Consider the following 24380-nt stretch of genomic DNA (forward strand, 5'->3'; position numbering starts at 1 on the left):
GACTGTTTATATCTTTATTATTCATAGTTGTTGACCAGTGTTCTCTGGATGATCAGGAAGCTCTTTGTGCCTCACCCTAATCACTGAAGTAATGAAAAGAGATACCCGCAGCAAGAACTGCAACTGCAAATGCTGCAATCACACCTATGTTTTGCCGAATTTTCAACATTACTGTAGTTTCAATTGGTTGCTCTAGTTGTTTATCATCTTTGTGTTCCAATGAAGCTTCATTATTCATAGAGCTCATACAAGCTGTGTTGACTTCCTCTGCAATTTCCAAATCTTCTATTTGAACCATATGATCTAACATCTCTATAAAATGGTCTCTGATTTCTTCGGCTGATTCATCACCAAATTTATAATCACATAACTTTACAGTGGATCCAGGAATGGGGACAAAAACTCGGTGAGGGAGAATGTAGAACTCTTTTTCAGAATCTTTTTTTTCTGGGATTTCATTCAAAAGCAGGTCCTCAAATAGTATTTCACAACCATCAGCAACTGTGTTCAATATCTCTCTCTTCACTGCCTGCATAGCGTCTTTAACCTTGGGTTTGTTGCTGTGAATATAAGCTCTGCATTTCACAGAACCCTTAAGGTTTACAGAACCACTGCAGATCTGAACTGTGGCTGTAGATCTGTGGTCTGAATTCAGAAGCAATTGTGTTAGCACGCTCACATCAAAAGAATGACTAGTTGCTTGAGTATTTCCTCTGAAAGATTTTTTCTGTCCTTCTAATAGATCACAATCTTCATTTTTAACTTGTCCATTAATCAAATAAACACCATTTTCTATTTGCTTGGCCCAGTGTGGAAGTCCATTCTTTGTATTTGTTTCCAGAGTATAGCTGACAGAAGTAGAAGAAAGTGGAATGTGAATATCAATGTGAATGGTACAATCTAGAGAAAGCCGTGAAGTAGACAGTCCACTTTGATACTTCCAATCGGCTGGTCTTGCTGAACTCTTTGGGTCATGGACATCATGACCCAAAATATCGACAAGATATTTTTTTTTTGTAGATGAGCAAATGTGAAGTATTACTTGTTCTGAGATCTCCTCCTCTGTGAAATTCCACATTCTTTTTCTATTCATAGACTTTTCCATGGCAAATATTAGTCTACGCAGGGCATTTTGAAAATCATGTGTCAGTTCCAAAGTTGTAATGATAAATACTCCAAGAACTAAAAGTCCCCCTGGTAGCATTCTGGATGCCTGATTGGCATGTTCTGTGGCCCATTATTCATCCAAATTATCCAACTTAGCTTTGGGATGTTTGAGGTTCTCATTTTGCTCTTCTTTGGGTGGTGTTCTGTCCCATCAAAAGACCAGAGACAAAAGCTTTTCCTTGGAGACTGATGTTTGAAAGATATTGGCCAACACTCTCTTCTACAATGTAGGTTCTTCCCATTTTTGAGAACTAATTCAACTCCTGTTCTCAGGATGCATACGCTGCCAGATAAATCTTCCGAACTGTCGGTGCACTGAGAAAAGGAGTGAGGTGCATGAGCCCCAGCCTCCAGGGGCCAGAATACCCTCTGGTTCCAATTCCACAGCCAATGAATTCATCCGACCATTTAAATTTCTTCCTTAGAGAAGTGTCTGTTTATTTCTTTTGCCCATTTATCGATTGGGTTATTTGGGTTTGTTATTGTTGTTGTATTTGGGGGGGGGTGTTAAGCTTTTTGAGTTCTTTGTATATCCTGGAAATTAATGCTGTATCTGAGGTGCAGGTGGCAAAATTTTTCTCCTATTCTGTAGGCTCTCTCTTCACACTCGATTGTTTCCTTCACTGTGAAGAAGCATTTTAGGGGCTAGGGTTGTGGCTCAGAGGTAGAGCCCTCACCTACCATGCGTGAAGCACTGGGTTCGATGCTCAGCACCACATCAAAATAAAATAAAGGTATTATGTTCACCTATAACTAAAAAATAACTATTTTTTTAAAAGAAGCATTTTAGTTTAATACCATCCTATTTATTGATTTTGGGGGAGAGAGGAAGAATTCATTGTATTAGACAAAGGGAATGAAGGGAAGGGGGGGTAAAAATAGGAAAGACAGTGGAATGAATCTGACATAACTTTTCTATGTACATATATGAATACACTACAGTGAACCTCAGCATCACATACATCCACAAGACTGGGATCCTAACTAAATAAGATGCATTCCATGTTTGTATAAACATATCAAAATAGATTTCTGCTGTCATATGTAACTAAAAAGAACAAATAGCAGAAGATTGTTCTTTTTAGTTACATATGTTCTTTTTAGTTACATTTTAAAAAATGTAACTAAATGACCTTTTGGGGAGAAGCAAGTTCCTGATATGGAAGTAAGAGTGTTATTGAATCATTAACCATATGCAATCAGTATGCCTTGCAACACATGCTAGGATTGGTGAGAAACACTTGTGTATTGGTTCACTCCAATGACCTCTCCAGATGGAAGAGAAGCCACTGAAGGCTGCCATTTCTCTGTTCTTGCCTCTTCCCACCAAGTCTTTCTCCACAGCTCCATCAGCTTCCATTAGCAACAGTCAAGAGAACAGAGTAGAGTAAGAGGTCAGATTATCTATCGTCAATATAGGGACTGTCCTAATCCCCATTCTGGTTAACTGTCTTGGCCTGACTCCAGGTCTCAGGGTTGGCCAGAGTCCACCATGGTACAGGGACCCCATGGGCATTAATGTCCAAGACTTACCTCCATAAAATGCCTGAACTTTAGACTTTTAACATATTTCACATTAAAGGTACATACATCTTTTTGTGCATATTTTAATTTACTAATGCAAACATTTAAAACACACTTTTTAAAAATGTTCTGGCATTTCTTCATTTATTATATTGGGGGCCTCAAAAAGTGGAAGGGGCTTAGGCCTCTTTGGACCTGGAACTGGTTGAGCTTCAGTAGCACTGGGGCAGAATCCCTCCTGAGAGGATACCCTCCCTCCCAGTTAGCAGTGCTGACCAATGCCAGAAGCCAGCTTTATGAATTCCAGTGTACAGTCATTTCATTCCCAGTTCAGTTTGAGAAATCTGGACTGAAATTCCCAAAACAAAGCTAGGAACTGACATGACAGTAATTTACTAAGAATGAGGATGACAAGGAGACACAGAGCATCTCATGCTGTGTGCTATGAAGCCCACCTTCTAGAAATGGAATGGGATGTCTAACACCAAGACGAGAGTTCAGACGTTATCCTGAAAGTAACGGGAGCCACTGACGATGGATGAGAATGAGTGACTCATTTAGTTCTGTATTTTAGAAAGATCACTGGTGGCTAGTGGAGGGAGGGAGACTGGAACCTGAGACTATAGTCCATGGATTTCTGGGTAGAAATTCCAAGCCCTCTAGATTATGGCAGAGACCCAGTCCTCAGGGTTTCCAGTTGGAGCCTTGACAAGATGAATAAAACTTCCCAGACAAGACACTCTGGGTAGACATATTGCATTTTCCCAAAAAGTGAAAGCAGCCTGATCCCAGCCTCCTTCGCGTGGAATGCTCTTTCCCCCTTAGGCCCAACATAAGTGAGAGGAAGAGGAACTAGAAAACCTATCGGGGAGAACAGGAAGTCATTTTTCACTGAGCATCTTGGGGGTCTAATGTTCCATTTTCTGGGACAAGCTGTCCATTTGCTTCCTCCATCATTTCCTTGTATTGACGTTTGAAGAAGCCAACCTGTGGAGAAGATCAGGAAGTCCAGTAAGAGAAAGGAAAAGTGGTGAAATGGGGAAGAGGAAGGGATCACCATTTGTAGAACTCCTACTATGTTCAAAGCACAGCATAAGGAGCTTTGTACTCGTTATCATTTAGAATTAGATCCAGATTCTGTCAGCCATAAGTACAATCAGCTTCACAATGAAAAAAGTAAAGACTTACAGTGGACTAGGCACTTTCCTACAGTCAAAGAAATAATTAATGGTGGTATCAACATTCAAATCCAAGTATTCATGGCTTTATGTTATGTTCTGCTGCAAAGGGAAAGACTAGAAAGGTAAAGGAGCAGAAAAGAAAGGGAGAGATGATATCTGAGAATCAGGAAGATACAAATGGGGGGGAATTGGTGACTGATAATATGAGGGGAGGGAATTTCTCATATGAAGAGACTTAATGAGAATGTACATCCAACTCCAAAATGAGCTCTTTCTTACCCTCATGGCTAGAGTGGGTTTAAACTTGCCTTATACAGTGTGGCAGTGATGAGAGCCAGGAGCAGCAGACCTCCCACACAACTGCCCACAATGAGGGGGATAGGGTCATAGACCTCATTCTTCTCCAGCACTGTCTTCATCTGGAGTAGAGATGACCCCATCAGAAAGTATTGGGCCTCACGCAATCTCAGAAACCCCCAACCCCAACCCAGTTTTCCTGGCTTTAGCTCCCTCCCCTCCTTCCCTAGGCCCTGCTCTAAGAGGTGAGATGCAGGAGCACTCAAACTCTTCAGAGCAACTGTCTTGCCCAGGGACCTTCCTCCCTCTGCCCTCTAAGCTTGCAAACCCGCCACCCAGCAACACAGATTTAGTATCAGTAGCCTCTTACCAGCCTGGCCACTGCCTACCACACAGTCACTACCTGGGCTCTCAAAAATGCCTCCTGTCCTGGAAGCTGGGCATACACAGATCTGTCAAATGTGATTTCAGCCACACTCATGACCGACACCTTCTTCTGCAATGTCTGCAAGACAGTGTTAGGGTGAGGGGATCTGGGGAGGGAAGCTTAGTAAGTTCAGCAAATGACCTGGCCTAAGACTTGGTGCAGACCCATCAGGTACCATTTGAATCTAGGGGAAGGGGCCTACACACCTGGCTGACCCAGCCAAAGCTGAGGTTGCCCTTCAGGATGAAGTCAAGCTCCTCCTGGATGCCAAAGGAGGGGATGTCACAGCGGAACCTCAGGCAGCCAGCAATGGAACAGTCCTAGGTAAAGAGACATAGTATCAGGCCATAGGAAGGTGAGTTTGAAGGTAGAAGACAGACTTAAACTGCATGATTAGAGGGAAACATCCACATCTGAATCTGATGTAACAGGATTCCTGAATTAAATTCCTCTGATATGTGGCTAAAGTGGCGAATAGCCCAGAGCCCACCTCACCAGCACAGGATTCTTATGAATATGAGTCAGGAAGTCAGTCTCTGTGGGAACTAGTCTCTCCGAAGAGCACTGAATGGATGGGTTCTGGGAGAAAACATGAAAAGAACAAGTGTCTCAGTTGGGACATTGGCAGCTCAAGAGGAAAAACAGGGAATCCAGGTAAGGGATGTTAATGGAGGAACCAAACACAGTCTTTGGGTACCTGAAGGGGAGAGACCTCCACCTCTGTCCACACAGGTGCTCCATTCAGATTCACAGGCACGCAGAAGTCGATGCTGACAGGCAGGTCCCTTTGTCCCAGGTTATTCACCTGCACAGAAGGCAGTGAGGGCAGAGCCCATGCCAGATTCGCATCCCTCCTGGCTCTCCAGTTCCAGGGCTCCTTCTCCAGACCAAGCTCCTTTGTCTCCACCACTTGCCTGGTATCTGTGCTTGGCCACACTGCCTCCCTTCTCCTCTGAAGCTGAGAAGTTGAGGTACTTGGTGGATTGGTCGTGGCTGGAGAAAGAAAAGGCATGAGTGAATTCAAAGATCCATGGTGGTCTTCTGAGGAGGCTGTGACTCTGGCATGATGAAAGAGGTGGTCACTGGGGCCTCAGCATGACTTGGAATGAGATCTGAGTTGGGATAAAGGATGGTTTCAAGAGTAGGGCCAAGCTTTGACATGGGTGTAAAGTACTTGCAGGATTGCCCACAGAGGAGATTTCTCTGGGCACTGAGCAGGGTGGCAGTGAACAGAACAGTTATGCCACTAGCTTCTGGGAGGGTGGGAGCCAGAGCCTGCCCCTCTCTGCACCTCAGTTCTCCTTTCAGTCCTTCTTGAGCATGTAGGATGCTGGTGGGCATACAGGACACAGCAAAGATTGGGAGAGACTCAAGCTGACCCTGCCAACCATGTGCCTACTAAGCACTGTGCCCCTTTCTGAAGTCCCACAGGCCTTCCCTAGGGCCCTTCTCTCCTGTTTCCTTGGCTTTTCCTGAACTGGGGCTTGGGGTGAGGGGTCCCAACAACAGACTCGTCACAGGTCTCATTGTCACAATACTTCCTGAGGTCTACTTGAGCCCAAGCCAAGAGATGCATTGGCCAGGAAGGACCCTCACTTGATGGCTGGTCTCACCTCTGACCCTCACTGCTCCATCCCTTGGGTACCTCTCCTTTGCCTGCATAGTCCAAATTCCAGCCCACTATTCCTAATTTAAGTTTCATTCTTCTTTTGCAAGAAATGTTTCAGATTGGGCCTGGGGCCCCCTTTGAGGGTCCCCACCCACAGAGCCACATCTGCAGAGTGTGGCTGAGCTGTAGGGTCACACATAATGATAGTGTACCCCCACCTATGGGTCCCCTGAAAGAAGGTGTGAGAACCCCAGTATACACCCCAGCAAACAAGTTCACAGCATGCATCTGGCTGGGATACCCCAAACATGCAGGTGCAAATGAGAAAGTGAAACTCTAAACAGGAAGAGATCAGTTAGCGAGGCATGTCCCATAAGAGCAGAGGCTTATATTTGGCTTTGATGATGCATATGAGCTCAACAGATTTTTGTTGAAGGTCAAATGAATTTATAGAAAGTAACCACAGCACTGTGCCTGCCACATAGCAAACACTAGGAAGGCATTTGTTGAAGGAAATTATCTGCTTAAAAACTGGCTACTTCTTAGTTTTAAACACCTCATCTAATCCCCTTGAGCAGCATTTTAAGGCCCTATCCTTTTATCCAACTTCTTCCTGACATCCAATCTCTGTAGCAGGCAGATCATCTATCCTTATTCTTACCAGGAGGGCAAAGGGGGAGGGGATTCTAAAGTCCTATGGTATAAATCTGCTCTGTGAAAAGAAGTGTCCTGCCCAAATGCCAAGAGCCCCTTTCAGAATCACTGTTGGTCAAGACCAAGGCTGTAGACCCTTCAAAATTTATCTGAGACCACCTCTTACAGGAGGCCCTAGTCTCCCCTTGGAAACTCACTACTGTAGTTTAGATATTGAATGTCTGCCAGAGGCCCATGTAGCACTTCTGGGAGGTGGTAGAGCCTTTAGGAGGTGGGTGTGGCCTAATGAAAGGTCTTTAGGTCATTTGGGGCCTGCTCCTAAAGGGAACTGTGATACACAGTGTCTTTCTTTTCTGCCATGAGGTGAGCATTTCTGCCATGATGTGATACCTCATCACAGGCCCAAAGCAACAGGGCCACCTGATCATGAACTAGAACCTCCAAAACTGTAAGACAAAATTAATCTTTTATTTTTAAGTTGCTTATCTCAGGTGTTTGTTATATTGAGGAAAGGCTGACTAACACACCTATATCATCTTAGGGTACAGAACCATAGAGCAGCCCTTGATGAGATTCTGGCTTGGATCAGGGTAACATTGCTTCTCAATAAGGTTGTAAAAAACCTCAAGTCAGGGACTTGTCTCATATATCCTAGGGAACCCAAGAGAATCTTTTTTAAAATCTCTTTTTTTGGTATTATTTTATTTTTTAAATTTTTTTCCTACATTTTCATTGATGGATTATAATTATACATAATAGTGCGGTTCATTATTACATGCACACAATAGGAACCCAAGAAACAATCTTGAGGATTTCTGGAAAGTGTTCTGAGATTTATAAGCTCTGTTAGATTATTAAATGCAGGATATAATATCATATCTATCCCACAATAAACAACCATTGATTAATAAGCACTACTAGAAGATTTACCTAGCACTTGAAAGGATAATGATAAAACCTAAAATAACCCAGACATTCACCTGCTGCTGAGGTGAAAACTACCTCCTTCTCCCAATTAGGAAGATAGAGAAGAACCCTTTTGAGGTCTCAGTGGGGTACCTGCTGATCACGGGGTAGACAGCATACTTCACCGGGAGCTCCAGCTGGAAGGTGGTCTTGCTGGTCCTGGGGGAGTTATTCTCACTGGAAAAAAGATGAAATGTCAGTTTCCAAAGGCCCCAGAGGACGAGGATGGGATGTGAGGCTGGGGGGTGAGAAGGGTGCTGCCTCTGGGCCTGGCCCATCTCACCTGCTCACATTGGCTGTCAGAAGCAGCCTATCTCCCAGCACAGCTTTGGGGGAGACATCAAAGGTAGCCAAGAAGGTGATCTGAGAAAGAGAAAGGAATAGGGAGGTCACAAAGGAGTAAAGCCTGGTGGAGGCAGGGGAGGAAGGGGTGTGCAGAAGCCAGGCTGACCTTAGTGCCCCCGCGGAAGATGAGGTGGTGGATGCTGCAGCTGGTTCTCCAGGTACCCTGGCTCCCTGCTGGGGTGCTGTCACATGTCCACTGCACGGGGCGCAGCTTCAGCTGATTTCAAAAAAAGGCAGGAAGGAAAAAAAAAAAAAACAGATGCTTATTTATTAGAATTTCAAAGAGACTCTAATGTAGGGACGAGGCAGGGTATTGTTTTCAAAGATTTCAGCAAAAGAAAAAAATAGACAAAACAAAGTGAGCCATCTACCTTCATGTTATCCCCTACACTCTATCTGCAAACTTCCTCCTAGGGTAGAAATCTCTAATTATTAGAATTTTCCTTTTTTATTTATTGTCATTTCTAAAGGTACTTGTTTTATTCAGCTATCTTCACCTTCTTTTCCTGAATAATTTATTTTTTAATAGAACATTAAAATTATATGTAGTATTTGGGTTCATTGTGATAAAATCATGCATGCAAGGAATTTGATTTGAATTCCCTTTGTCCCTCTTATTCCTCCCAATATTCTCCCTCTTCTGCTCTACTAAACTTCCTTTGGTGAAATTCCCTTTGTACCTTCATATGTGAATACAACATGATTTTGTTAAATTCATTCCATTTATTCTTTTTCTGAATAATTTAAAGCACATTCCAGACTTCATATGGTTTTATCCAGCTTTACTTCAGTGTCTACCACCAAGTAGATACCTCACCACAAGCCCAAAGCAACAGGGCACATAACCACAAGCCCCAATAAACCACACCCAGAAAAATTAACAGTAACTACTTAATATGAACTTCACGATCCATTTTCTTGGACAGTCTCCAGGTATTTTTCACTACTCATTTGCTAAAATCAATACTATATAACAAGGTCTACATATTGCCTTTGGTTGATATGTCTAGAAACACTTCCAGTGACTGGGCAGTATGGGAAGAGCCCTCCCCAAGTGAACAAAGTGATTTGCATTCCATCTTTCTCAGGTCAAATACTGCTTTCCTTTAAGTTCTCTAAAATGCCATTTCAGGAAATCATGTTTTCTGTTCTGTAAAATGACTCATGTAAAAGAGGTCTTTTGTTGTCATTGGCATTAAAAATAAATTCAGGATAAAATAACTTGGAACCAGTTTTTAAAAAGTATAATCCTATTGGAAATGTTAGACTAAGGAAACATAGCAAAAATGACAAACAAATTTAATGTGCAGACCTAGTCTAGATCCTTGTTCAAATAAACCAGGCACAAAAAGACGTTTTTGAGACCATCAGGGAATTTTGACTATGGTCTAAATACCAAGGAATCATTCATTTTTTTGAGTGAGATAATGGCTTTGGGGTCATGTAAGATGTCCCCATTTTTCAGAACTACAGACTAAAATAAGAACTCAACGTCTGGGATTTGTTTTAAAATATTTTCAGCAAAAGAAAACAAAAGATGAAACAAATTGAGCAAAATATTGATAATTATTGAATCTAGGTGATAAGTTTTTAGGAAACTTGTTGAACTGTTCACTGCTTTGGAAATGTTTAAATTTTCTCATAATAATTGTTTTTTGGAAAAAAAAATCTGTTTCTCTTTGACTCCCTATAGCCATAGTTCTGTCTTCTAGAAGAGAGAATGGCAAACAGTAGTCCACCACCTATTTTTATAAATAAAATTTTATTGGATCCTAGCTTTGCTCATTCATATACATATTCATATCAATGTCTGCTCTCATTCTACAGCAGTGGAATTGAGTGGCTGGGACAGAAAATGTTTGGTCCACAAAACTGAAATATTTCTTATCTAGTCCTTTAATAGTAAAACTTTGCTAAACTCCAATTCAAAGTAATCAAGAAATTCTTTCTTCTACAGAACCATGTTTTAAAATACTTGAGGGTTGTGATAGGTTTTCCTTTAAATGAGGATATGATAAGGCATAAAAGAAATTTAAAGCAGGCTACCCTCTCTCCATACTAGTAGCCTCCTAGGAACTTATTTCTGATAGTCAGGGTCTTAAAAATGCAATGTTCAGCTGGGCATGGTGGTACATGCCTGTGATCTCAGCAACTCAGAAGGCTGAAGCAGGAGGATCACAAGTTCAAAGCCAGCCTCAGCAACCTAGTGAGGCTCTAAGCAATTTAGCAAGAGCCTGTCTCAAAATAAAAATAAATAAATAAATAAAAAGGGCTGGGGATGTGGCTCAGTGGTTAAGTCCCTCTGGGTTCAATCCCCAGTACCCCCACCAAAAAAATGTCCAAAGTCAAATATGGCAGGCATGAACAGGGACAAACGCCAAACAGCACAACTATATCCATCTAACCAAGATCAGCCCAGATCTCTTGGACCAGTAGAGGCTGCTGAGCGGTGGCCAACCAGCCTGAGCATTGAACCTAGCACAGGTATATCCTGATTCCCAGCCTCTTCCATCCCCAGAAAGAATACCTGGCCCCCTGACACACGTCGATAGGACAGGCCTGTTGGGTAGAAGAAGGTGACTGTGGTTCCATAGGAATCTTCACCGTCATTTGACACTGTTACTTCTGCGTTCAGCTCCAGGTTACTTCCCACCACCAAGGTCTTCATGCTAGGTTATTGGGGTGGAAGGAGGAAGTGACTCTGTGACTGAGGCTAGAAATGTTCTGAGGATAACATGTGGGGTAGGAAGGTGGAAAGTAGACAGGTGACAGGTTCTTAATCCCAGGTGGGAATGTTAGGGAGCCAGAGACAGGTGTCCCAGGTTGTGGGAGTGAGGCTGGGGCCCAGAGTCAGGCCCAAGCAGGTGGAAGCTCACCCTGAGAAGTCAAAGGTGATGCCAAGGTCATCCTGGCAGATGTGGTCATCCCCACAGTTCTTCTCAAAGGGGAGCTGAGAGAAAGACAACACAGGATTTTCCAGAGATCCAGAGGCCATCCTGTGTTATCCCTCTGGGAGACCCCAACACCAGGGCTCACCGAGGCCGTGAAGTATGTCTGAGAATCTGCAGCCAGAATAGGCCGGAGGTCTCTGAAGGAAGGGATGGGCTTGCCCTCCAGAGAGAAGTTGAGACGCAAGATGATGGGTGTCAATGAGTCCTCCACACAGGACTAGAGGACATTGAAGGGAGGGTGTTAAAAAAAAATACTGCGCAAAGTTACTAAGTGCATCTGTAAAAGGAGTAATAATGAAAGCTATCTGCACTCAGTACATATTTGTTCTTATTATCCCCACCATGCAGAATCATTGCCCAATATTCACATATGGCTCCTTTGATTTGCTCAATGTCTTCTCAAACTACACTCTTCCAAGAGGCCTCCCTGACATCCTCCTGATTTTGTCTTTCTTCCTAGTAGTTTTCACAACCTGACACCTATTATCTGGAAACTTGTTTGGTTTGGAATTCCCCCCACCCCACCCAGAACCTCCTGTGAGCAATAGCTGCTTTGTTCCCTGCTGTGTCCCCCTAGGACAGGGCCTGTCTCAGAGAAGCAAAGCCATAAATAAGTGCCCACTGGATGCCTGAAAGATCTTAGCTGAAGGACGCTCCTGAGTTCTCTCAGCAGCCCTTTTCTCTTTCCTGAAATCCAATTGTGTAACCTCTTGCAGTTGCAGCCCACCTTGTTCATTCCTTCACTCTTTTAGCTAACATGTTTGAAGCACCATCTGCATGCCAGATTCTATGCCCTTTTCTTTCCCTGAACAGCCTGCTGCCAGCCTCCAAATGGCCTCTACCCACATCTCTCCCTGCATCCATCTGAGGACCCCTCACCGGAAGGAGCAACTTCACAGGTTCACAGTACTTGCTCAGTCCAAGGTCTTTGACTCTAGTAAGGGTCCTGGTATTTGTCTCTTTGAAGACAGCACGGGGACTCAAGTGACCGGGGTCAAGGGCTAAGTCAATGGTCACAGAGCTTTGGAGGTTATCTGTAGGGAAAGAAGGGCATGCAGAGGGCTGAGTGGACCAGAAACTCCCCAGGTAGGTAAAGGTCAGGCAGGAGACAGGAGTCCTAGGCAGGAGAACTCCAGAGGTCAGGGTATTCTGGGTAAGAGGGGGAGAGGACTCACTTTGTTGGTCCTTGGGAGTTCCATAAATATCAAGACAGATAGTAGCATCACCCAGTTCCTGGACAGAGGAGTCCTGCTCGTGACACTCAAACACGGACCTGGCAATCTCTGCAGGTGTGAAGTGTATGGTCACCCACACCCTGAGAACAGGTCTGGTCCTGTGGGCAGAAAATCAAGCTGGGAACAGGTCCTTGGCTCCGAGGAGCACAACCTGCAATGGGGGGTGGGGGTGCAGGTATCCGATCTGGACCTAGGACCACATGGGGAATATCTGAGGAAGGAATCTGTTCTTACCTGAGCAGCAGCACTTGTCCCTGGGACCCTACAGCCAGGTCCACCAGTCCATCCATGGTGAGGTCCTGACCCCCACTCAGTGACTGCCCAAAATACTGGAGTGTGGGGGAGAACTGAGAGCCTGCAATTCTCTATTTAGAAGAGAAGGTGAGTCAGGAGGAGACAGTGTGGATTTGATTGGACCTCCAAGGGTTCCTTTATTAGAGGCTTGGTCCTTGGTGCAGCAGACCCTTTAAGAGGTGGAGGCTAGTGGAAAGTAATTGGGTCTTTGGGGCATTGCCCTCTCAAAGCATTAAGTAGTTCTTATGTGGGCCCAGTTGGTTCCCTAGAGAATTGTTATAAAAGAACAAGACCATCCCCTCTCCTTATTCTCTCTGACATCTTGTCTTGCCATGTAATCCCAACTTCTCACATGTGTTCCCACCATGACACCATCTGCCATGATGTGATGAAGCTAAGGGCCTTTTTTAAAATACATTATTCAGCCTCATATATTTTGTTGTAGCAACTGAAAATGGAGTGAAATGGGGTAATGGGACAAGTTGGAAATAAGCAACAAAATAAGAGGTATGAATGTGAAAGATAGAAAGGGTGAGATGTGAAAAGAGGTCACCAAGAAGGACCTAAAAAGAAGAGGTTATAGTGGGAAAATTATGACTGAAGAAAAGAAACAATTCCTAAGGAGTAAAGAAGTGGAGATTAGAAGGCTATGCTGTTGACCTGAGTTTCATTTATTCATTCATTCATTCAGTTAGTCCCTGGTTCAAATTCTAACTTCTCCACAAATCTTTATGTACCTCAGTTTCCACCATCTTCTACAGGAAATAGTAATACTTCCAAGTTTAACTATAAGCGTAGATGAATTTATTCATATAGCTTTTAGAACAGCACGTAGAGTATGGTCAAATAAGTAGTCAGTGACTTTTTGATGAATCTCAAGGTTAAAAGTGACCACAGAATCCATCTAGTCTCACCTTTCATTTCACAAACAAAAGAGAGAGGTTGGGGGATTGTGCCAAATTCCCACGACCTTTTGGAGGCTAATTCCAGACCTCAGACTGTCTGCCTCCAAGCCCAAGGCACCTTTTGCTATCTCTTCAAAGAACAGGAGAGGCTGAGTTGGGATGGGGGTGGCCACACCCAGACCCAGATTCTACCTGCTTGGGCATTACTCCTGTGGGTTCTTTTCCCTTTATTTCCATTACTGCTGTCATGCCCAATCCTAATCCCCTTGATTAATCTCTTGCACTGTGAGGACTAGCAGAATCATAATTATTAAGAAAAATAATGAAATAAAAAGAGAAACTTACCAGTTACTAAGGATGGCAAGGCTAGTGGGGTAGAAACAGCACAATCAAGTCAATGCTCAGGGCCTCAACTCTCAGAAAAGCTGACCTCAGTGCTGTGTCCTCAGGGTTAGTGTAGGAGCCAGCAGAGAACAAGGCAAGGCCAGTCCAATCAAGTGTATGATGAGACAAGTGATGGAGTGGAAGGAAGGGGAAATCCTGGTGGGTCAGTGAATTCAGAAAGGCTTCCTCTTGGAGTCAGGCCTTTCAGGTAGAACCCAGGTGATATTTGTAATCAAGGATCTACCCAGATATACCTCTGAGCAAGCAGAAGTTAAACAAATTAGTGTGGACTGAGTGCAGTTTCTGGTTATTCTCCACAAGGTCTTTCACCCTCTTCTTTAGACCCCTCTTCTTGAACCTATATTAACAGTAGTTACAACATTAACTGATTATAAGAGTATAACACCTTTTATGAGCCCTCCATCATGCTCACCCTCATAGCAGCAGCCATATGAGGTTGATTCTCTTATGATCACCATTTTACAAAGAGAAACTGAGCACAGAGAGGTGAGTAACCAGACCAATATACAGATATTAGTAGAACTACAGGGACCATCCTTGATACCTTTTTTTGTGCTACTTTCTGTCTCTCTGTATTTGTCTATTCTGTTCATTTTATGTAAATGTAATCATGTAATGTATAGTCCTCTGTGACTGCCTTCTTTCACTAAATATAATGTTTTCAAGATTCATCATGTTGTAGCATGTGTCAGTACCTTGTTATTTTTATGACTGAATAATATTCTATCTAGTGGGCATACCACATTTTATTTATCCATTCATCTGCAGATAGACATTTGGGTTGTTTCCATCTTTGGGCTATTATGAACAATGCTGCAAAGAACATTCTCATGTACAAGTTTTTGTGTGGACTTCTTCCAGTAGTGGATTTTTTGAGTCATAGAGCAACTCTAACATTTCTGAGAAACTGTCAGACTATTTTGCAAAGCAGTTGCACCCATTTATATTACCACCAGCAGTGAATGAGGGCACCAATTTCTCCACATCCTCACCAATTGACCTTCTTGATTCTGGTCATTCTCGTGGGTATGAAGTTGTACCTCACTGTGGTTTTGATTTGCTGATGCCTGATGACTAATGATGTGAATATGTGCTTATTGGCCACCACCCTCTTTTTATTTTTTTCAAGTCTTCTTTGATGAAACATCTACTCAGATCCTTCACCTGTGTTTTAATTTGGGCTTTCTTGATTTTTTTTGCCAAGGAAATCCGCTTTCTCTTCTCAGGGAATTCTTGCTCCACTGGATGAAAGGTTCCTGCCTATATGGGCATTTGGTAGGATCACTGATGGCAGGAGTGGAATAAAATCAGACAGCATCCAGTGAGATGGAGGAGTGAGTGGACTGGCTGACTGAGGCAGCTACATGAGCAACAAGGAGCCACTGAAAGGCTGAGAACAGGGCTAGAAGTCGGAAGACCCAAACCAACCTAATGGTCATTCCTGGTCCACCATGAACTTTGGACAAGGCAAGTCACATCTGTAAAATGGGTTTGCTAAACTAAGAAATCAAGGGTTGTATGTTTTATCTAATATGTGGAAGCTAGAAAGAAAAAGGAGGAAACAAGATAGAGAGGGATCTCATGAAAATATAAGGGAGAGCAGTGGAGTAGAGGAAAGGAACTGGGGAGAAGGAGGAGGAAAACGAAAGAGAAGGTCCTTGGGAATTAAAGGGGCCAAATTATCCTGCTCTAGTGTGTGCATGCATGAACATGTAACACGAATCCTACTGCTCTGCATAATCATAATGCATGAATAAAAAGGTTAAAAAAGAAGAAGAAACAATATGGGTTTGCTAATGCCTAGTCTAGTAAAGCTTCTGTGGGTTTAAAAGGACTGAGTTGCAAATTACACAAGCATCCAGTCTCCATACAAAGCAGGATGTGCAGCAGTGAGTGTTCCCATGCTTCAATTCTTTGGGTTTTACTCACTTCCACAATATGACCAGTACTATGGCAGGGAGGAAAATATACTAAAGGGGGACATTTTTCCAGTTGATATTGTGAAAGGAGGAGAAGCAAAGAGGAAGCTGTCACAGTGACAAGAAAAATTGTGCTTCACCTGGCTGTGGGAGGGACTGATGTCCAGTCCTGAGGTTCCATGAAATAAGTAAACAGCTCCCTGGTTATCATCCTCTCCAGGGGCCCCAATGGCCACATCTACCAGATGGTCTCCATTAACATCTCCCAGCACTGTCAGAGCTGCTCCAAAGCGACCCCAGGGATGGCCCCGCTCTCCACGGAGAATGATCGCACACTGCCACCTGCTCCTCTACAGAACAAAAAACCAGTGCCAGGTCCAATCCAGGCAATCCACACCTCACACCCCACACGGGCCCCACCCAGCCCAGGTCCCATCACCACTCACCCCCCTGGGCATGGGGCACACGGACACCTGCCCTCCTCGGGTCTGCTCATAGTAATGGGGGGCCCCAATGAGGACCACATCGGTGCTGCCATCGCTGTCCACATCCACAGAGCAGAGGGAGGCCCCAAAATAGGAGCCGACCTGGGGGGAGAGTCTGAAGTCATCTTGCCTGCCCCTGCCAGAGGCACCTCCTTTCTGGGTCAGGTCTTGCCTCTCCCCAGGTACCAGGACCTGCCCTATCAGCTCCCTGCTCCTAGCCACCCTGCCCGCCCTCATGTTCCACCAACATGGTCTTCCACACCAACCTGGGTCCCTGTGACTTCAGCCTTCGGCCTCCATTGCCTGAATGTCTGGGTGAAGATGACAACCTTCCCAGTGTGCTGGTGGCGAGGGGCCCCCAAGATAAGGCTGTGCACCCCTTTCCAAAGGGCCAGCTCACTGGAATAACCTGAGGGGGCCCAGAGTCAGCACTAAGGCTTCTCCTCCCCTTCCCACAGCTTGTCATCCACCTGTCCCCCACCACAGCCTTTTCTCACCCAGGTAAGAGTCCCTCATGTCCACATTCTCCTGAGACATGTTGATGAAGGTGGGGTTCATTTGTGGGGGGTACAGGAAGGCACCTCCAGACCAGCTAAAGCTCCCCACAGCCCCCAGTACTGGTCCATCCTGGGAGGAAAAGATTCCAGGGCTGAGCAGAACAAAGCAAGAAGGCAGCCTAAGCCAAACAAAGTCTGCCATTGGCTCTACACAACCATCCGCTCCTCCTCTGCCTTCCCTCCTCCCAATCTTCCTCATCCTTCTTTGTCAGCCTGAAGGGACCCCACTCACAGGTGTGAACACAGCGCTGAAGCCCTCCTGGGACATTTCCATTTCGAAAGAGCTACTGCTTATGGTCTCCGTACCTGGGGAAGGCATGATGTTTGGATTTCAGGGAGAAATTCAGCCTTTCCAAGTCCAGGAAGGATTCTTAGGAGAATCTAAGATTGGAAATCAACACCTACAACAAGGGTTATTGCCCATGACATGGGGATCTAGATTCAAAAAGGAAAAGAGGCTGGGAATATAGCTCAATTGATAAAGGAAGGAAAAGCCCTTGTGGATGAGGATTTCTGAAGCAAGTAGCTCTATCTCTGACTTACCTTCAATGGCAAAGATCTTCTCCTGGAGCTGGTTTTGAATATCCTTCAAAGCATCAAAGTTCTCCACTTTAAATATGTGTTCTTGAGCAGGCCTCGATGCAATGTCATTTAATTCTTTCCAGGAATGCATCTTTTGAAAAGCCTCTCCAACCTGTCCAGAGAAAAGACCAACTCCATGAAAATAAGAAATACAATATGCCTATATGTCTGGGTGTTGATCTCTTCCAAGAACACTGCACGTCAGGCTTATAGCACAGGTGAGAAAAATAAGGCTCAGATAGCATCAAAAGATTTGAGGGAAAGGATCATGAGTCCCCAAGCTGAATTTTAATCCAGAAGGCAGTAGAATCTCTACCCTTGAAAGGGAAGTTGCTGCTGGGGAGTAGTAGTAGGTAGCATCTCTATGCCCTACCCCAATTGCATAACGGATGATGCCTGCCGCCTCAGCCATGGGAATGACATCCTTATAATCCAGGTAGTCCCTTTGCTTCTGCCCATCAGTGATGACAATCAGGATCTTGGTGGCATCCTTGCGGGCCCCATTTTGGGTGGTGAACAGTATGTTTCTGTCAGGAAAGAAGAGGGTCCAGAGGCCTGTGAACAGAACTACAGCAGCCTTTGATGGCTTTGTAAAAAGGAGGCCATGCCCCTTGCAGCCCCACTCAAGAGTCCCCAACTTGGCAAGGGGGTCCCAGGCTAGATTTTCAGTCTCTGCCTGTCCCTTTCTTGAGAAGGCAGATGAGGCTCAAAGGAAGACCCGGATGATTTGGGAAAGGAAGTAGGAGAAGTCTGGACTCACATGACCTTTTGGATGGCTGAGGCTGTGTGAGTGTACCCTCTCAGCTGGTGTACAGAATCCAACAGTGTTAGAGGGTCTGAACTGGAGATGAATTTGTTGAAATTGAAGTGTACCAAGAATTCGCTGGAGAACTGCATCAGAGAGAACTGGGAGAACCATATAGAGCTGGGGTATGAGACTGCTTCACCAGGTCCCCAGACTTTCCCCAGCAAGCCTGCCCCAAGCAGTGCCCAGTAGACTCGCACCCCTCTCCCAAGAGCTCACCTGGGTGTTGGGTCTCTGGAACTGGCTCATCACAGCCTTCACGAATCTTATCATTGTGGCAAAATTTGTGCTAGAGATGCTGCCTGAGCCATCAATCAGGAACACGATATCCTGATTCTGCCTTGGGCATTCTAGGGAAGGAGGTGGACCTGGTCCTCCAGTGGATTCTCCAAAGAACCCATGACCTTAGCTTTCTGGTCACAAGAACTCAGTTTCCCAACACCTTCCCCCTCACTCCAGTCTGACAATCAGAGTTCAGCCCCCACACCCTGCTCCTCTCCTTGTTAGAAAGTAGGAGGGGGCCGCTGGGATTGTGGCTCAGTGGTAGAGAGCTAGCCTCCCACGTGCAGGGCCCTGGGTTCAAAACTCAGCACCACATAAAAATTAAAAATAAATAAAGATATTGTGTCTACCTAAAAAACTAAAAAATAAAATATATTAAATGGAGCACTTGAGTTTCCTAAGGTCTCAGAGAGGCTACAGTTGTGATTGAGCTGCTTCAGCCTCATCCATCAAAAAACAGAAAAGTGAAAGTTCCTTCCATCCAGATGGTAAGTAGCTGAGAGCCTCCCCTACCCCTGGGCCTGACCCCACTTATTCCCCTCTACCCCCAACTTCTTGCAAGGAAAGAAGCCTGTGCTAGCCCTGGTCAGTGTTTGTTCTTGTTGGTCAGTGCTAAACTGTACTTTTGTTCACTATTTTTAATATCATTCCTGGCCACAGCTACACACTGGTCCTATTCTGTTCTCAGCTTAAATATACACCCTTACTTTTCTCCTGGGCAAATGTGGAATCTGTCCTCAGAAAAAGGAAACTTCCAGATCAGCAGGAGAGGCCCCCCATTCCATTCCCGCCTCCAAGCTTCCTCTTCCTTCCCTGGAGGGCTCCCATAGTAAGACTGGTATCCTGGGTGTTCTGATGGCCTGTGTGGGTGGAGTCTCCACCCAAGGAGGTGATAGAAGGGGCACCCTTCAGTAGTCAGATGTAGTTTTCTCCAAGGGCGTCAGAGTGAATGTGAAACCAGGGAGTGGCCTCAGTCTGACATGGGAAAGTCTGAAAAGCTCACTCACTGTTTAGCCTCCTTATCTTGGATTCCCCATCAACACCAGAGAAGACAAGCCCGATGCCTCAACCTGTATGAACACATGCCCTTGTGCGTGCACACACACACACACACACACACACACACACACAACTTAGATTGCACCCTTACCACCATTCCCAGACTGCTGGACAAATCAATTGGTTATATCTATCTCAGAGCACACTGGAAGAAAATGAATCCCCTTCTCTCTAAACATAATAGCAGTTTGCATTAATGGAGCTCTCCCCTTGTGCCAGGTACTGTGCTAAACTCTGGCCACAGATCATCTTATCTTACTTTCAATGCGGGGTGTGTTATTATCCCCATTTGGCAGATGACAAAACCAAAGCTCAGAGGGTAAGGTCACATAGGAAACGTTGTACTGTTGAACGGTGATGGGACAGGGTTTCAAAGCCAGTAGGGAAGCCATGTTTGGAGTCACTACACTGTCTAGTAAAATTTTTTCTAGATCCCCCCTTCTTATCACTCTGGTAAAAGCATCTCTGACCCCAATGCACCCCCAGTTGGATATATGTGAGCTCCCCAAAAGATCACCAAAAACTCACCCTGCAAGGCAGCTGGGAGCCTTTGGCCCTGCTCAGAGGGGGAGACCAACAGGAAGCAGAACCCATTCAAATATATGTTCTCTCTGCATGCATGATGCACAGTGGGGCCACAGGCCTGGGGACACAGAAGGCTAGTGGGAGCAGCTGTCCCTGTCCTGCCCATCCTCCTATCCCAGCACTTCTACCATTCACAAGATCACCAATCTCAGGAGTCCCAGGTCCCCACTCCTTCCCTCAGGACCGTTTTGTGACCCAGGGAAACTCACCAGCAACTTGGAGGGCTTGGTGGTGGTTGCCAAGGACAGGCCTAAGGACATATTCACAGCCTCCGGAGGGACTAAGGAGACAGACAAATGCATGTTCACCCTCAAGAACAGTAAGATATGGGTAGACATCCCCTCAACTTGGGAGACAAAAAGGTCTAACATGTGAAGGAGGCTTCCAGGTCTTGAAGGAGCTGAGGGAATGCAGGGGTGCAATGGGCTGGAAGGTCTTGAGGGTACAGGAACCTCCTGTCTGAGGTCGAGGGGCTGCAGACAGAGCTGAAGCCGGCCAATGGAACACCTGTGCTCTCCGCTGGTCCCAGGGCATTGGAGCCTGGTGCTGTGTCCCAGGCAAGGGCAGTGACTCACCCTGCAGGTGGATGGGCTTACATGTGCCCCTGCTGTAGCCACACTTATAGAGTCCACCTGTTTGGTTGTCAGCTTTTATCTCCTTGGGGGCTCCAACCACCACCCTATGGAGAGACAAAGAACACTGCAGTGAAGAGTGCCTGGCTGGGGCCTGACGGCCACTCCAGAAAGTTTGCTCTCCTCCCTGAGCCTCAATTTCATCTATAAAATGGAGATTAAGAACAATTTAAATTCTGCAAGGGCAGCACTTTTGTCTGACTCATTCTCTGTTATAAACCCTGCTCCTGAAATATATAGTAGATGCTAAATATATATTTGTTGAATGGCTGATTCCTATAAGGTTGTGGTGAGGACTAAATTAGTGCCCATCTATAACACCCATGCTAAAATGCCTGGCAGTTAGTAAGTGCTCAATAAATGTTAGCTGTGATTATTGAAAAAGCAAGACAGTGGGGGCAGGAAAAGGAAGTATTGGGGACTGATTTAGAGCAAGTTATACTCCGTGCTTTTCTAATTGTGTTGAAATTAATCCCAATGCTAAGTATAATTAAAAAGAACCAATAGAAATTTTAAAACAAGGATAAATAAATGAATTATTTTTTTTAAAAAAACAAGACAGTGTCTACTCTCAGACCAAACATTCATCACTAGGAAAAGTTGCCACACTCAATAGAGAGAAAGGATGCAAATAATGCCCTGGAGCGTGAGAAGGGGAAGGACAGGGCTCTGTGTGGGGAGAGGAGCTGATGAAAAAGCTAGAAGTCAGTCACTACTGGTCCTCACCAGGAGTTGGCATACTGGACTACGCTGTGTCCAAACCCAGCACTGTCCACACGGAAGGTTGTCACCTTCTCTGTGTCCAAGTTGAAGCCAAGAGATGAAGCTGAGGAAGAGAGTGAGAAGAGAGCTTTGGAGAGAAGGGTCTTCCTCCTGCCTGACGACCACACCCAGATGCTCAGTCCCATCTTCCAGGGCCCCAACTTCCTGCTCTACTCTCTAGGTCCAATACCCCAGAGTCCCCTGGCCTCCCGGGCTCCTAGATTCGTCTCACTTTTCTCTTTTGCACAGTATACAGATGGCTCTTCACCCATTGTTCCATTGTCAAGTTTCAATTCTCCAGTTCCACAGAGCAATACCCAAGCGCTAAATATAATCCTTCCCTACCCCTACCTCTGAGGCTTCTATGAGGGAGAATCTAGGGAAATGTGGGGTCCGAAGGGGCACTATGGACACAGCACAAAATTGATTTCTTCTACCTCTGAATTGTCAATGTGCTTCACCTCTCTTCCAGCAGCAAATTCTCCCCAAATTGGTTCCTTAATATCCTTTCCCTCCACAAACTCCAGATCCCAAGCCCTACGTACCAACCTCCCCCTAGTGCCAAGTCTCTCTCCCTACTCAGACCCTGATCCCCACAGTTCAGGAGCCTGGAGCACTCTGACTCAGGTTCCTGAGACCCCCTTCCTCAGGGCCCATGCTCACCTAGGAAGAGCAGGAGGGCCGTCCATGTCCCGCTCATGACTGGAAGGTCAGCTGTGGGACTCTGAGCTCCTGGGCTTGCTGAAGGCACCACTGGACAAAGGTACTGAGGAAGAAATGAGCAGAGAAGTGGTCAGGAGGCCAGAGGCATGGAGGGAAGTTGTCAGTATGACTCAGAGGTGGGGGAGGAAAATACCACTATCATGATCAGAAAAGGGAACCCAGGTAGCCCACGCATTGCTGATCAGGAGTTGTTCTGATCAGAGATGACCTGGCTCGCTTCTTTGGCTTGCCAGTTTTTACTTGAGTGAGTGCAAACCCCCCGACCAGCCTCACCTCTCGCACTTCCCTTTTGCACTAACAGTGTGCTCCCCTTGATCTTGAAATATCTATCATCTCAGAGAGGAGAGAAGAATAATGTAGCCCTTCAGGAACTAATGGAAACTCTGATGTAAACCCTTTACTTCTGACCAGGAAGCCTATAGGCCAAGGAGTAGATCATCTGGTCCCTAGGAGGAGCACAGAGTGGGCATTCATTCATTCCTTTGCTCTTTATTCATCATTTATTCAAAAAGCCTAATTTGAGGCCAATTATAAAACTCTTTTGCTAGGTAGAAGAAAAAAAACACAAACCACAAGGCCCCCATTCTGGGGTCAGTGGAGAAAGCAAATGGGTAAATAGCAAAATGGTTGCTATGAGAGGGGAAGTACGGAGACCATAGGGTGTCTCACCTGGGCTGGGAGGGTGTGAGTTTCCAAGAAGGCGTCTTGGAGGAGGCAGCACTCAAGTCAACTTGAGTTAAAGGCAGCCTAAATCAGGAGACTGCAAGTTTTTAGACTGCAACCTTGAAGGCAGCCTAAATCAGGAGACTGCAAGTGGGGAGGAGGTGCTTCAGAAGGGGCATGAGGCAGAAGGGGCATGAGGCATGAGATAGAAGGGCATGTTTGAGAAACTGATGATGGGAACCATGAACGTGGGAGGTCAGAAGTGACAAGAGATGAGATCAGGGCCTTGGGGAGTTGACAAAGGGGAAGCAGGGCCTTTGAGACATGTTATTTTGGTCCTGCAGGCAGGGGAGGGGAAATTAAAAGGAATTAGTGAAGTCTGGGATCTTCACTTCCTGCAAGTGGGTGTGTGGATCTGAGTCTTAGGAGGAAAGCCTGGTTTGGAGGTATCTTTTGGACCCAACTGCAGAATTGCTGGGGTAGGTCCTGGTGAGAGTGTGAAGAAGGAGGAGAAAGATGGATCTGGGGTGAATCCTAGGGAATTGCCAGTGTTGACAGCAGAGCAGGAACCCACAAAGTGAGAAGAGGGATCCTCAAAGAGGGAGAGGAAAGCACGGGGGCAAGAAGAGTATCATCCAAGAGAGCTGGAGAAAAGGGGCTCAAGCACAGTCACAGGTTGCTAAACATCAAGTGATTCTGTTGGTTCTGGCAACAGACACCATCAGTGACCCTGGTGTGAACCATGCCAGGGTAGGGAGAGGCCAGGCTGACAAGGGACAACGATGATGGGTGGGAACAACAGTGTCACCTGGAGGTGAGTATCTGCAGAGACTTCAAACACAATATGGGGGGGGGGGTGGAGGCTGGAATGTGTGTAGCTAAAGAAAATTTGAAGGGGGTGGAAGGAGAAAGGGTTGAATTCCAAGAAGGAAGTGGTAACAGAAAAACCTGCTAAATAAAAGATGGGGACTGGGGTTGTGGCTCAGCGGTAGAGCGATCAGACCCTAGATTCGATCCTTAGTACTACATAAAAATAAATAAACAAGGGGCTGGGATGTGGCTCAAGCGGTAATGCACTCGCCTGGCATGCGCAGGGTGCTGGATTCAATCCTCAGCACCTCATAAAATAAAAATAAAGATGTTGCGTGCACCGAAAACTGAAAAATAAATATTAAAAAAACTTTCTCTCTTCTCTCTCTTAAAAAATAAATAAATAAATAAACAAAATAAAGATATTGTGCCCATGTATAACTAAAAAAAATATTTTTTAAAAAAGGTGTGTGGGAGGGTAGTGGTCCAAGATCTGGATAAAGCTAGTCTTCCTGACAGGGTGAATGCCAAAGAGGCCTCGGCCCTCCAAGATAAC

The 24380-nt window shown here is 45.3% G+C and overlaps 1 protein-coding gene and 1 pseudogene across 1 annotated transcript; both read right to left on the reverse strand.

Moving 5' to 3' along the window:
- On the reverse strand, positions 1 to 1455 carry LOC101957437 (protein odr-4 homolog pseudogene; annotated as a pseudogene).
- Positions 1456 to 2816: 1361 nt separating this feature from the next.
- Itgax (integrin subunit alpha X) lies at positions 2817 to 22429 on the reverse strand. Its single transcript, XM_021728642.3, has 30 exons — positions 22292 to 22429; positions 21593 to 21692; positions 20810 to 20913; positions 20444 to 20514; positions 20178 to 20292; positions 18528 to 18658; positions 18264 to 18409; positions 17877 to 18030; positions 17465 to 17615; positions 17154 to 17227; positions 16862 to 16991; positions 16631 to 16773; positions 16326 to 16466; positions 16020 to 16229; positions 12591 to 12721; positions 12297 to 12454; positions 12001 to 12155; positions 11207 to 11338; positions 11047 to 11120; positions 10698 to 10839; positions 8277 to 8387; positions 8109 to 8188; positions 7919 to 8002; positions 5511 to 5589; positions 5294 to 5401; positions 5092 to 5175; positions 4803 to 4916; positions 4573 to 4674; positions 4181 to 4291; positions 2817 to 3678 (listed from the first exon to the last, which is right to left on the reverse strand). Exons 1-30 carry the CDS (start codon positions 22326 to 22328, stop codon positions 3580 to 3582), a joined length of 3471 nt encoding a protein of 1156 aa, XP_021584317.3. The 5' UTR covers positions 22329 to 22429; the 3' UTR covers positions 2817 to 3579.
- Positions 22430 to 24380: the final 1951 nt, after the last annotated feature.

This window comes from Ictidomys tridecemlineatus, chromosome 10 (genome assembly GCF_052094955.1).
Source record: "Ictidomys tridecemlineatus isolate mIctTri1 chromosome 10, mIctTri1.hap1, whole genome shotgun sequence".
NCBI lineage: Eukaryota > Metazoa > Chordata > Mammalia > Rodentia > Sciuridae > Ictidomys > Ictidomys tridecemlineatus.

Coding starts and splice junctions, on each gene's coding strand:
- Itgax (XM_021728642.3), bottom strand. CDS start 22,328: ATGAGCGGGACATGGACGGCCCTCCTGCTCTTCCTAG. Junction 18,410..18,527: donor TCCAGAGACCCAACACCCAG/GTGAGCTCTTGG, acceptor TGGTTCTCCCAG/TTCTCTCTGATGCAGTTCTC. Junction 16,230..16,325: donor TGTGCCCCATGCCCAGGGGG/GTGAGTGGTGAT, acceptor TTTGTTCTGTAG/AGGAGCAGGTGGCAGTGTGC.